This window comes from Rhea pennata, chromosome 2, assembly GCF_028389875.1.
Source record: "Rhea pennata isolate bPtePen1 chromosome 2, bPtePen1.pri, whole genome shotgun sequence".
Lineage (NCBI taxonomy): Eukaryota > Metazoa > Chordata > Aves > Rheiformes > Rheidae > Rhea > Rhea pennata.
In genome coordinates, this window is record NC_084664.1 from 76495744 (window position 1) to 76510865 (window position 15122).

Sequence of the window (15122 nt, forward strand, 5' to 3'; positions counted from 1 at the left end):
ACCTCAACCATTGAAAAGTGACATCAGCTTATGAAGTTTCATGGTTCTCTGTAAAATGAAAGGATTAGGACAGGCAAGTACATCCTCAGTATTTCATTTTAATGAAAAAGATGTTGCATGTAGCTCTCCCCATATAGAAGACATTTATACTGGGACTACTTGCACCACTGACTTTAATAACACAGAATTAGAATTATGCTTCCATTGTAACTGGGGAACAAAAGAACATGCATTTATAGTAGCTAATCTACAACATTTAATGAAGGTGAAGTTTAAGAACATTTGTTATTAAAATTAAGAATATTCTTCGATCTAGATAATACAAAGCAGACATTCTGGTGAATAGCCATTAAAGGAGAACTGTGCAGTTTCTCAAATAAGGATCCAGGGAGCAACAACAAAATAAAACATTTTTTCCCTCTGAGGAAAAAATAAAAACACTGCAAGACTACTGTTTATGCAAGGTTAGCTAATGAAACCCAATCTTTCATAAAAAGAAACTATGGGAGTTTCTGCTTTGCCCACCAAGATTAAATCAGCAACCACAAACTAAAAGATTCATGTTTTAATGTCTTACCATACTACATTTGGAAACATGAAAACAAGTCAGATCTCCATCTGCAGATCAGAGCTCATCTCTGTTTATAGAAAGAAAAAAAAATCATGCAAAGACCCAAACTATGGCTTCCTTTCAAGATCCAAGAGTTTCCTGGAGATCTCTTCAGCTCACAAATAAGGCAGCTACCTTCCTGATACTATCCAACCAACCTAACCCATTTCTGAAACTTGCCTTTCCTTGCAAAGAAGACTCAAAAAGTAAAGAAATAAATAGGCAGTTCTTGCCTTATCTAGAAGCTTTACCTGCTTCCAGAGCAACTTGCCATTTTAAATCATCTGTAATAAAACAAATCCCAAGACTATAAACCTCTACAAACTATAAACCAGTAAGTTCACCACCTGCTTATTGGGCTTTTGTTTATTAAGCCACCATTATCAGTTACAGAACAATTTCTGAGGCAATAAGGCAGGTTTAAGTAGTTTGTTCACTATTAATGGCTAAAATAGAAGATAAAGCATACTTAAAGTATCTGCTTCTTCACTTCAAACAAATTCAGCATCACAGAAGAACTTGAATTTCTGTTTTAAACATCCTTTAAATTACTGCCTTCTATCCTCCTCCTCACATTTTGCATTGGTTTGCTCATTATTCACAAAGCCATTGCCTCAGCAATTTGCTTACAGCACTCACAGCAAGGTGGGAGCTGTCACAACAATCACCCTGCCCTCATTCCTTGACCTGCTTTTACAGTTTGTGCCAACCTCCAAAATCTCAAGGTCTAATATCCAGCCCACATTCCTCTTCTCTTTGTCCTGGCAGAGCTTCTCCCACCAGAAGTACTCGTTTCTGCGTTCTTACGCATGCGTGTGTGTCTATTACTGGGATAATTAAAGGGAATTTGGGTTCTGACTGTCTGTGCCCTCAGGGAAAAGACAGTAACATCTGCTACAACAAATACTTATTCCTTATTTTTCTGAACACAGACTTGGAGTTGTTTATATTTCGTTGTCCAAACATACACATTGCATACAAACACAAGAAGGTACAAGGGAAAAAAGGACGAACTCCCACCCAGATGAAAGAGGTTTTGGCATTACAAGCAGAGGTTTTATATGCTTAGAGTTAGTGAAGAGCTCTACAGAAATTAAATAATGACAAAGTATCACCCTTGACATCCAGTTAGAGCCCTCTTGAGTTTTCTTTCTCTTATGCACAGAAACAGTAGGAAACTAGAGCCTCAAACCACTCCAGGAACAAAACAGAACAGAAAAGAAAAAAAAAAAATGTATCTTGCTTTGCAAAGTTGCCTTAACCAACTGTAGAGATCACATTGGCCATAGTCTTCCAACTTCTAAGGAAATAAACCCTTAACTCAAACAAAGAGTATCTGATACTATAATACTTTTAAATTATATAGTACCAGTCATCTGAGGAGAGCATGACACTTAAAATACGACACTTAAAATAATTATGTTTCACAACTGTTTAATTTGCCAACAGTTGTGCCTAAAAATTTTCAGTAGCCTAACCCTTCAGCCATATTTTGAACAATAATCCTAAAGTGACTTACAGTCTGGCAGGTAAGCCAGAAATTGAAACAGGATTTTCAAACCCCAGTACATTTTTAAAGCAAAAAGCTTACTAATATTTACTAATTGCCCAAATTAGGAAGCACTAAAAATACTATGCCAGCAGGCTACCTTAAAAAAAAATATAAATTAAAGCTTAAGGAAAAAGGAGAAGGGAAGAGAAAATAGATGTATCTATTTTTAGGGGCTCACATCTACCTTTCCCCTCCCAATTCATTTAAATGTAGTATTTAATTGTGTTTTTTCTAGTTGCAGATTACCCATGGCCATCAACCTTCCTCCATTACCTTACCGTGTATGCTACTCATTTGGCAATGAAAAATTTGTAAGTATTAGCCTGAATGACATGACCTTGAGACATAAAGTCAAGCCCGTTGCTGCAGAAACAGAGATTGCAACCTGCTCCCTCACTCTTCAGCTCCTGGTGGGAACTGATTCAAAACTGCTGTCCTCCTAGTAGTCAATAATTTATTTTTAATTTTTCTGAAGCTGTTAGGATTAGATTTAGTCATCTTCACTTTCACTGAATTGCATATACACATGGTTGTACAATAGATGGGAGCTGAGAGGCAGTGGGTGCTTAGAGGTGCCTTGCAATGGCACATTCTTGTACATGTTGGCGTGACAAAATGACAAAACTAAATTTGTTTACTTACATTCTTTTAGTATCATGAAATTTCTTGATTCTATCAATTCTACCCGAGACTACAGTTTTGCAAATGTGCAAATATCTTCAAGTTTGAAGGTATTCAAAGCAAAAAAAAAAAAAAAAAAAAAAGAAAAAAGAAAAAAAAAGAAAAAAAAAAAGAAAAGAAAGAAAGAAAGAAAAAAAGTCACATTGCAACAAAAAGGGCAAATAAGGTAAGAGTTTGGAGCCAGGACTTCAAAGTGGAATATTCCTACCTCCGCGCCCCAAAACACATGTACACACACACGTGCATGCATACACACACACAATACAAAGTCAAAAAGAAAAGCCCTGAGGGAGAGGGAGAAGGAGGGAAAAAACCACAACCTCACAAGCAACAGGAGAGCAATTTTTTAAGAATGTTTTTTATAGTAAAGGACACTGAAGTTCCAAGTGTTTGTCATTATTAACTAATTCAATGGATGCACTGTGGAGCTGGCTGAGAAGGGGTGAACTCCTAATCCTCAGAAATGTCTCTTTGTCCAGAAAGTCATCATAACAAAACCTGAATCAAGCGCTACTAGTAGAAAGAGGTTAGCTTATGACAAGTCAAAGCATAGTCTCACCCAAACGTGAGAAATCTCCATGCAACACCTAAGTATCCTCCATTTTCAGTCACCCAGACAAGATGAGTTACTCTTGAGCATCCCACAGTTCTGCCAACAGTGAGCAAGCGCTGCCACAGGAGGCAGGAAAGAAAGCATCTCAATGTCACTTTGAAGCAGCACTGACTACACTTCTCTGTTTCCCCTCAAGTGTGTCAAATAAACGTGCACATAGCTTGTCTTACAGTTTACAATTACCTTTTCCTTTTTTATTCCTCCTAGGAGAAAAAGGAAAAAATAAAAAATGCTTTTGTATGATTTCTGGAAACTGTAGAGCTCCAGGCAAGGCAAAAGGATGGGCCAGGATTTCCTCAGATATCTCAGCTGATGCAGTAGTCAACAAAAGACTACCTTCAAGTGACAAGACAGCAGGCTCCACACAGGATAAGAGACACCCCAAACTAGTCAAAACGCTATGGAGAACAGGAAAAAAGGGAGGATTGCACTAGCCAGTAGGAAAACCAGAACTAGCCTTTGCAGGAATTGGTCACTATCAAGTATAAAAACAATCAACTGATCCTGCATCAGAAGGCCAGTAACTGCAATTGTTGCTGCCTGGGATAACGAACAGGCCAAGTTATTTCAGAAGAAGTCACTGGGAAGGACTGAATTAAAGATGTTTCTCGTGAAAGCTAACGATAAACTCTCTAGTGCAAGAGAAGAACGTCTGCTGTTGCTTTGAGAGGCTGGTCCGGCTGTGCTGCTACACTAGACAGCATTAGGGCCCACCCATTTCCCAGCTCTGAAGAGCATATGTCCTTCTTCGCGCAGGGCTATTAGGATCACATAGGCAGGAGCACAGTGAAGAGATGGACACAAGTGAGTTATGTCAAGGCAAGTTGAGTGCAGACTTTCTACTTATGTCCAGTGTTAACTTAGCCATCAACATGCTCTCCCGTCTTTAGGGGACACTAGCTAGCTTTGGATATATTGCAGTGCAGTCCCTGAAGAGGGTGGGGAACTGAATTGATATGAACCAAAGTGGAGATGATGCACAAAGAACTTTTTAGCAAAACATAATTCATGCTATGCCAGAGGCTTTAGAAACAGTGGATACGCATCATTAATGGCTTCTCTGACCTGTAGCATATCCAACACCGAGAGGTATCCAAAGAAGGGATGCCGAGTACTTTAAACATCTTTTTTTTTAAAAAAAAAGTAAATATATATATATTCATATATATAGTCTAGCAGAAAAAAAAAAATGGAGAAACTTGAAGTAATAGTGTGTTTCATGTTCTCTTTAAACACATTAGAAGTTCTGGAAAAGGAGAGATCCTCAGCTGCTGAAGAGCTTTAGTTCTTGGTGGCTGAGCTGTTTTTTTAACACACTGCAGTTTGGAACCTGTCTTTTGCAAGTTTTCACTAAAAATGCCCATCTCCATTAAAAATGGACTGCTGTATGTAGATAACAAAATGCTGCAGCGGCCTTTTGCCCTTTCTGCTTCTTCTCTAACAAGCATGAAATTCCATGATCCAAATATATTAAGGCACATAGTGAAGTTATCAGCCATATATATATTTATATAAAAAGACGTAACTGGAGGAGGAATTGATTTCTTCTTTAAGAGGGGCTGGTCCCTGGCAGGGCAGTGCAAGTAACCTCACAGTCCTGTTGTCCGGACAAACCCAGGCTGTAGTATCTAGCAAACAACGCTTCTCCACCGATGAATCATCTTTATTTAAAGAAAAGCCTACAAGGAGGATAGGGGGTGGAAAGGAGCACACCTCAATCCCACTGCTGAAGTTAGCAGGAAGTCTTTAAAATATATTTTTGAATACTAGAGGAAAGGAGGGAGATGGGGAGGGACAATAAAAACTGAATAGCTTAGTAGACTACTACTAATTTAAACAGCAGTTTGCAACAAGGCTAGGGGAAAGAAAAGAGAATGCAAACAAAAACAAGCTTATACAGCACGTATCCTTTTTCATTCAGCCCACAACTTATTTCTTGGCACATGTTAAGTGCATGTGCTCCATATATAAATCCTCATGATACAATGAGAAGAGAAATGTACTGACTATATTACATGGACAAACACCAAGTGAGGGAATTCTATGGTGGTTAGACAATAAGGTTAAGAATATATATTTTGTAAGTTTCCTGAACCACGAAATCAAAAAATAACTATGCTATTTTTCTCCTATGGTTAACCTCAAGTAGAAATGAAAGGTTTTTTTTTTTTTCTTCAATGGATTGAGATTTCATGCTATTTTTATGATGTTTATTCAATAACTAACCTCTGCACAGCACAATATGTATTTAAAATATCACTAAACATAGTTTCTAAAATTATGTCAACCGTTCTTCTTTTGCTGAGATAGCACTGTCTTAAATCCTGTTTACTTTATGAGAGTTTAAAAGAATGAGATTTGCCCCAGAGCAGATGATCTCAACTATAACCTGAACATGAAATAAGATTCAGTCAAGTACACAATTGCTTTTTATTGCTATAGGAAAGACTAATAAATTAGACTTTATGCAGCTGAAATGCAAGAGAGCCAATATGAACAATTCCACCTCTGAAATTGGAGCTGGTAAATTTTTTCCAGCTTATTGTTACCTTTTTTTCCTAATAAATGAGACCCTGAAGCCCAAAATTGTTAAAGTATACATCACAAATCTATCAACAACACACCCTACATCTCTCACCACACACCCTGCTCTACCAGTGGAGCAGTCTTGTCAGTAATTACTATCCTATCAACATAAAATAAGCCAAGTCAAGTCATTTGATTAATTTAAGATGTTTGAAGTAACCTAGCTAAGTTTGCCTGAAATAAAGCAGGAAAATTGCACTATTAGCAGTTGCACTGGGATGGTAATCTGTAAAAACAAAACAAACAAACAAACAAAAAAGAGTGCTAAGCACTTGTATGGTCTCTTCAGTTCTACGTAACGGAAGGGGTCCGTCTGCATCATAAGTCTTCTGAATTTGTGAGTTCTTTTAGGTCTGATAGTTTCAAAGCTCAGCAGGTGAGTGTGGGGGGGGGGGGAAGGGAACAAAGTGCCACTATAAAACCCACAAAAGGAGTTGTTCTTTGTTTTTAATCAGTAATAAAATACCAGCTCTATCCACCACAGAGTTTCTGTAGAGTGAAAGGCTAAGAGCTTTGAAACACACAGAAAGATTTTGACAAGCATTAGTCTACTGTTTCACTTTGTTTTTGCATAAGAACATATTTTGATAAACAGTTTTTGTTTCTTCAACAGACCTGCTATTTTTCCAAATGCTGTCTGCATATGATTTACTCCTCACTTATCATACCCAAAGGAAGCTTGATTTCAATAGCCTTTTCTAGCTATTTGTTAAACACTTCCCTTTAGTATATTAAACAGGCACATTTTTCCAAGAAATGAACAAGCTGGCCATCAGTAAGCCACAATACACTTCACACAGTTAACATTTCAATTTCTCTGTGGACATAAAAACATAACCAGATGAAATTATATTTAATAAAAATTGTAATGCTCTATCTTTTGCTTTCTATCTTTAATGATCAGCTTATTTCATTTCTTTTTCTTCCTAAACTCTTGTTTAAAATAATTAATATATATAATAATAAATATATTTATTTATGCATTGTAAATATACACAAACATATGCACAGACCAATAATCTTAGTTTGTCTCTCTACCTGTCCATTCAGTCATCTGGATTTTGTTTCCTTGTACCCAAATCTCCAATATCCACAGGTTCTACAACCTCTGACTCCAAAGTCTCCATTTATTTCTTCACTTACATATCTGAGGAATCTTCAGTACAGGTAACATGTAGACAAAATTTCAAAAAAAAGTCTGAATTTCAGTGGGGAAACACACTTGCATGTGTGGAGGCAGACACCTTCTTGGAAAGAAGTGAAAAAATGGGGACTGCACATCACCCTGCACATCATCCCATCACTTTTTTCTTTTTTTAATATAAACTTGATCTCTCTAATAGCTCCCACCAATTTTAAACAACCAGAAAAGGAAATTTCCAGCTTACCACTGAGACACAAAGTGCCTTTTTTTATTCTAGAAAAGACCTAAGACAGAATTTTAGAGTTGAAACATGTTCATGTCTAGAATAGGCTTTCTAATTTGTTTTAGTTCCTGAGAGGGATAAAAGGTTCACAATATAGTCATAACATAAATTATGTAGATGAACAAATTACATCAGGATTATTACTGCCATGTATGTGAAACAAATACAATGAAAGAGATTTTTAGGCCATGCAGGAAATCCACTGAATGTGTGTGTATCTTCCCTCTTTCCTGCTTCTGCAACTTCTATTTCTTTTCCTCTTTGACTGGAAAACTGAATATTTGAATAAAGGTTCTCAACTGGTGGGTGGAATTCTTGCCATTTGCTATCAGGAGATGTATCAGAGTCTTTCAGCTAAAAATGTTTAGTTAAGAAAATCGGTAATAGAAATAGTGTATGCCTTTCTACAAAAGGTAGCTTGACAGGATCATCAAGCAACTGAGTTGTTTTTGATAGGCAGTGGGACAGAAAGCAAGCTCTTTCAACAGATATGCTCCCTTTCCATATTTCATCATGACAACTCCTAGGGACTACTTTTGCTTTTTATTAGTTTTTTGCAGCTGTTCATCCATACACTACAGCAGATTCTCACTCCATTAGTTTCATATAATAATTTATAGCTCCTCTACTCTGCTTCACATAGTCCTCTCAAAGGAAGAGAGATCGAATAAATATATTGCTATTTTGGCATACCCAAAACTACAAAAAATGGCTTTAGTCAGTTACAAATAAAACAAAAGAGTTGATGTCTCTGTAAAGTTAGCACTGGAGTTCACCAAAGTACTTACCACACAGTAACAATCATACATGGATTTGGTTGGTGCTCATCAACCTGCACAACATTTAGCACTGGCAGATCTGGTATCATTATAAAATAAGTTTACAGAACAGGACATCAGTTTAGCAGTCAACTAATAAGCTTCTTAGTTATTGACACTTGATTTCAGGACCCTGATTGCTCCAGTAGCACTGGTTGCCAACAGCTATGGCAAGTCATTTTCCCGCAGGTATTAACAAAGTTATTAAATGCTGCAGTGGGGATACAGTAATCAGGAAGAAGGTTGGTTGAATTCTGCCAAAATTGTTTCATGGCAGCATCATATAACTCCTATGGTAGTATTCGTTCACAAGTAGTTCTTCCCACACATACCTCTTTTTCAGACTTTGATACCTCAACTGAATGTCCAGTAGTCCAATCCTAACATAGAGCTTCAAAGAAAAGCTTCTGTCTTAGTCACCTTTTCCCTTGTCTGTCATCTTCTTCCATTTTACCTAAACTGGCAGCCCTGCAATTACTAGTGAATTGCTGCATGCCTACATCAGCCATGTTACCTAGCTAGCACACATTGTATACTGCATTGCAACTATGCCTCTGTTGTATTTCTTAAGATTTGCTGAAGGTTCTCTAAAGATTATTCTGTTGTATATGACCTACAGCTTGTCAGAGCATTTTTAAGTGAAAGCTTTTGGGTTTTTTTTTTTTTTTGTTCATTTTTTAGGGTTTTTTTTTTTTAAGATACATCAGCTCATAAGTGCTAAGACATATCACGGGTATGTACTGATTGATGAGATTTCTATTGCAAAGGTCAAGAGACGGTCTGGCATTGAAAATCTTATCAGAAATTTTATATTACCAGTCTGAAAATAGTTGTTTCTACATATTTATGCTTCTCATAATATATTAAGAAAGTGTGCTTTACACTCCAAACATAGAATACAAAAAACCTTTGGGATCTTTACAATAAAATGTTGTTGTTGTTGTTGTAAACTCTACTGTAAACTCTACCTGTGATGTTATCTGTCACTACACCAGAAGATAAAACTGAAACAAGATGACAGAGACGATCTCTATCTCCAACCCAAAGCCAATGAGCCTTAGCATAACTAACTTATAACAGGAAGGACACCGCTAGAAATTAAATATGACAGGGAACAATAAAGGCCTTAAAAGAAGGATTGTGCTAAAGTCAAGCTACTTTCCTAAATGCTGGCTGAAATTTATGAAATTAATGTCAGATTCATAAACCTTTTTATTTCTAATGAACTTTCAGCATGTTGCTGTAGTAATGAGTCTCAATTATTTGCTTTTACAGTTACATACACCAAAAAAAATGCAATGAATGCTTAGTTCTTAAGTGTGAATGCTTAAGCAGTTAAGTGCTAGAATTCAACTGTGCTACTTTAATTTACAACTTTTTGTGTGTTATGATAAAAAATTATGCTTACTCTTTTCACAGACACAATTTTTTTAAAACTGTAATGCTCTTTTAAGTTGCTATACTAATTGGAAAACCTCAATTCAAATAAATAAAATTCAGATTAGTTATTAAGTGCTTCAAGATTTTATGTACTGCCTCCTCCAGTTGGAAGGACCCTCTGCATCAATACTTGGAAAGACAAGTACATTTATTAAGACATTGCCCTGGCTAAACAAGGAATCCATTATGGAATTGCAATACAAAAAGATAGTATACCTGAGGTGGAAGGAAGAACAGGCTACCATCAAGGAATTTAGAAATACTGCCAAACCACGTAAGAGTGGTGTCAAGATAAGCCAAAAGTCAACTAGAGTCGAGACTTGCGAGGCACATCACAGGCAACAAGAAGAATTTCTGTTGCTACAGGGGTAATAAAAAGTTGAACAAGGAAAACACGAGTGCTGCTGAATTAGGCAGATGATAGAGTGCAAGTACTCACAGATAAGGCTGAGGTACTCAATACATTCTCTGTCTCAGTCTTCACCAGCAACATCTCCCTGACCACTCACAACGTGTTTAGAGCAAGAGTTCAAGAACTACCAGCAGCAGCAGTTTATTGAGTCAAGGATGACTTGCACAAACTCAATCCATACAAATCCCTGGGGCCAATCAGGCTTCATCCATGGATTTTGAGAGAAGTGGCCACTCTCCATCTCCACAAAGTCACAGAGATTGGGGAAGATCCCAGTGACTGCAGGAAAACAAATGCGGGAACTACACGTCAGACAGTCTCACTTCAGTCCCTGAGAAAGCCATGGAGTTAGTCCTTTTGGAACACACTTTTATGGGCAAACAAAGAAGGTGGTGACTGTGAACAGTCATCAAGGATTTACCAAAGGTAAATCATGCCTGGCCAACTTGATTGCCTTCTGTAATAAAATGACAAGATTTTTTTGATGACAAGAGCAGTGGATGTCATTTATCTCAACTTTAGCGAGATGTTCAACATCATCTCCTAAGCTACTTTGTATGTAAGTTAGGACATTACAGCCTCTCTGTACAAGTGGACAACCAGACAGGTAAAAATTTGGGCTGTATTCTACCTAGATGCTGGTAACAAGTGGAGTATCACAGGGATCAGTCCTGGAATCTGTCCTGTTTAATATCTTCATCAATGACCTGGAAGAGGTGACAGAGTGCACAGACCGACTGGCTAGGGAGCACCTCTGCTGAAAGGACCTGGGTGTCTTGGCAGACAGCAAATATGAGAGTGGTCTTGCAGCAGAGAAGGTCAACACTATCCTGGGCTGTATTAACAGGAGCCTGGCCTGTTCAAGAAACAGAATGAAGGGGAGACATTATAAAATTACTAGAAGCTTCCAGAATACTGCATCCAGTATTGGGCTTCCCACTGCAAGACACGTGTTGATAAACTGAAGTGAGTTCAGTGGAGTGAGTTCAGTGAGTTCAGTTCAGCCAAAAGGAGGCCAATGCCAGGAGCACCTGGCAAGGTACAAGGCGAGTCTGGAGGAATTAGACTTGCTAAGTCGAGAGAAGAGAAGGCTGTGAGCAGGACCTAATAGCAGTTTCCAAAACCTATGAGGTTATCAATAAAATGAAAACAAGACTTTCACAGTGGTACACAGCAGCAGGACAAGAGACAGCAGGGTAAAGTTGAAATATGATGTTCAGACTAGCTATAAGGGTGAAAAAAAGAAACACTTTTCCACTGTGAGAACAATCAAGCTGTGGTTGCCCATACAGGTTGCGCAATCTCCATCCGTGGAGATTTTCAAGACCAGACTGCATAAAGCCCTGAGCAGCCTTGTCTGACCTCACGGCTAGGTCTGCTTTAAGCAGGAGGTTGAATTCAATGACCTCCTGAGATTTCCTTCCAGTCTGAGCTATTCCATTAGAGTATGATCCTAATTCTGTATTTTAATTGCAGGGGAAAAAAAAAAGATTAAAAAAAAAAAAGATCCCTCTTCAACTGACATATTCAGCACCAGACTGTGAGTAAACTTTGTAAATTTATGTTTAACTTATATGAAATATAGTCAACATGATTATATAACATCACTGCATGCAATTTTTTTCATACTATTTCACAATACAAATAGAAGTTTCCAGGAATGGGACTACACAGTTCTTAGCCTATTTCCAGAAAATTTGATAGGAAGAGGAAAATATATTTTTTTTTGCATTTACTCCATACCTTTGTATGCAATAACTGGGTGCTCAGCTCTGTGACAAAGGGTATCTTCTGTAGTTGTTGACTCCAATATTCCTAATACCCCAAGTCCTGCCAGCAGCAGTGCAAGGAGGCAGCTTCCTTTCATGGTGGTCATGCTGTCCTCCACAGCAATCACTTCTTTTAACTAGGAATGCTCCTTGAACTCATGTGTGAAAAGCACCTGGAGAATTCAAAGAAATTTGCACAATCACTAGAGTAACTGCTACAGCGAAAAAAAAAAAAAGAAAAAAAGAAGCAATTCTTTATGTTTTAAATGAAAAAAAGTCATTTTTCTCTCTATGTAGAATTTGACTTCTCAAAATTCTGCTATCAGCTGCTTCCACAATTACTTCAAAAATTTACCATCAGCTACAAGCATTGGAAATGATTTTTTTTATTGCCCAGCAGCATTGAAAAATTGTTACTCATCCCTCTTTTTTTTTTTTTTTTTTTTTTTTTTGTTTCATTTTGTAATTGTGACATACTTGAGGATGGGAGAAAGATAATACACCATAGCTTTTTTTTAATTATTTATTTTAAAGACCTAGCTAATGAAACAGTCCTTTTTAGAGTAAAATTCATCCCAAAAATGAAGACTTTTAAAATACAACCAATATAAACAAATTGTTGCTAAAAAATAACCTGTTCAGAGTACTTGTTTTGTCTTTGACTAAGCCATTTTTGCCAAAGCTACTTCCACTTAAGACACCAAAAAATAAGGACACACCTAGAAAAACAAAATTCTGCTCTCACAGGAATAGTTTTGCCATTTACTTCAAAGAACAGTAGCAGACATACAGTTTCCATTACATAGGCATGAAGACACATAATGCTTTTTCTGTAGAACATAATTGGGCTTCAGTTGTCTCAGACTCTCTGTTTAATAACTGAAGAATACCTGTGGGCTTCCACCTAAGAAGGTAATCAAAAAGGTTGATGGCCTGTCCAGTTCCACCCACCCAAACTGCAGGAGGAACATGGGTCTTGATCACCTCACATGATGCTTGTTATTGTGGTCCCAAAGTCTTGGAGTAGTTTCCCCCACCAAGAGTTGTCACTTGACAACAAGAGCCCAAACCCTCTGTAACACTGATTAGGTCTGTATTTGGAGGCTGCGTTTTCAGGGACCTCAGCAAAAGAATAGTGCCAAGTTTTAGCTTTCACTATCACCACTCGAACTGTATATAACAAAAGCGTGCATCAGAGAATGCCAACAAACCACATCTGTTCCACGTTCACTTGGATCCACTGTGCCTTATTCTACTTTCCTCACAGATGAGAGTAGCGTATTTGACTCCTTGCGAGTATAAGGGAGGACAGGAATTAACCTTTCCTGTTACTGCTCATTTTGGCAAAACAGCCTTACAGCATATATCCGCTGCCTATCCATAAAGCACATACAGCCCAGAAGCAACAAGGAAAAGCTCACGTCAATGCTCTTGACATATTTTTGTTTTTATAGAAGTGAGAGTCATTGTGGTTCCGATGTTTGCTTAATTCCTACTTGTTTGCTGAGAATGATGGAAAGGTTGTCTACTGCAACCAGGTTCTAATGTTGGAGACTCCTTTCTAATAAAATCTAGACACTAAACATGAAAATAGTAACCATATTCATTCAGTACCAGAATAAAATTGATGAACTCTCATCTCCCAAACTTTCTGAAACATTCAATAACCAGACACTTATTTTGTAAGTAGCAGAATGTTCACAGTGCCAAAGTGATATGAGATCCAGTAAAACCCCCTTAGATTTATCACAATAAACATTCCAAGCAGTAACAATCTAATGGTGCGACTCGAAACAGTTTGCTACAGGCAGCTTGACCGAGTCCACGTACTTGCTTGTTGACAGCATGCTGTTATGAGACACCGCTGCTTTTTAGGAGAGGAAGACTGGGGACTTGAAATAACTCAGTAATAGCAGAAATATCATTCTGAAAATTAATGGAGCCATTCAGGAAAAAATAATCAGCAATACTGACTCCTAATACATTTGATCTCACCAAATTGCACTACGCTGTTTAATAAGGTGGAAACTTTCTATTTGTGTAAAGCTAACATCCTAAACAAAAACAAAGGACTGTTAATTAATAAATACTCCACAGAAAGACCAGTGAGTTTTAAAAACTACACTTAAAAAGCAGCAAGGGCAGTAAAACATCGCTCCGTAACACACTTTTGCAGCTACCTGGGCTACTTTTCTATAAGTAGACGTAAGATGAACTGCTTCTCTCTTACCACTACATATTTTCTGCCTGTATAAGCTCTTCATCTAACCACTGGACGCATCTAATCCTCATTAATTTAAGCCAAAACAAATAGATGATTGAGATCATACATTTGAGTAGTACATAAATTTAATAGTCAAATTTAGTTTCTTTGCTAAATTTACTTATGTTTCAAAGAAAAGGTGAGGGGAGAAATGCTTTTTGTCAGTTAAATTCAAATTCATCCCTTTCTAAGTAGTATATCTTATGATGCCATGTTCCAATGTGAACGTGTCCCTACAAATTGCTTGTGGCTCACAGCCGGCAGTATCTGCTCATAGAAATTCTGGGCACTCATGTATATAGGGACATAAAGCTCTTGCCTTAGCATTTCTGCAGTTCATTTTCTGCAAGGATGACATTTCAAACATTATGCACCATTCTCATCCAAATTCAACCAGTTTATGTAGGTTGTATTGTTACAAATGTATATCACCAATATGCAGATAGTACCAGTATATTACCACCAGGTAGTTCTAATTCAGGTTTCCGTAAGACTATTTACCTGTATTTAGGATACATAATGAAGGACAAATACCACATCACAGACTCTTAAAAGCTGTTTTTCTCGCATGTAGTGCCGTAGGGGCTATTCCAACACTTAGGAATACAGTGCACCGAAGAAATAGAAATTTATTTCTTTTAACTTGTAAAGTCTGAGAAAGACACAGAAATATTTGAATATACTGGAAGGAAACTGAACAGAAATGAAATTAAATATTTGTTCTGTGAGCTCAGCCTTCTCTGTTTCCCTGACTGTAAATGAAGTATCACCTAGACAAGCTGCTATATCCCAGACAAGTCTCAAGAAATATCTCCACCAAGAATACAATAAAAACGGAGACCCCTCCAGGGGTGAAAAAGAAGACTATTTATTTTTATATTTTCACCCAGGTACTAAATCTGTGCATATTTATAGATGCCTTGGTTTCCATTACAAAAAGATTATTGACTT

The 15122-nt window shown here is 37.4% G+C and overlaps 1 protein-coding gene across 5 annotated transcripts in view; it reads right to left on the reverse strand.

Annotated features, from left to right (window-relative positions):
• SEMA5A (semaphorin 5A) overlaps nucleotides 1-15122 on the reverse strand; it is a 305622-nt gene that overhangs the window by 206756 nt on the left and 83744 nt on the right. For all 5 annotated transcript variants that reach the window (XM_062569790.1, XM_062569794.1, XM_062569792.1 and 2 more), the window contains exon 3: nucleotides 11883-12081. In XM_062569790.1, the coding sequence (XP_062425774.1) occupies nucleotides 11883-12015 (133 nt within the window). In that variant the 5' untranslated portion in view covers nucleotides 12016-12081. The remainder of the gene's footprint in view (nucleotides 1-11882; nucleotides 12082-15122) is intronic.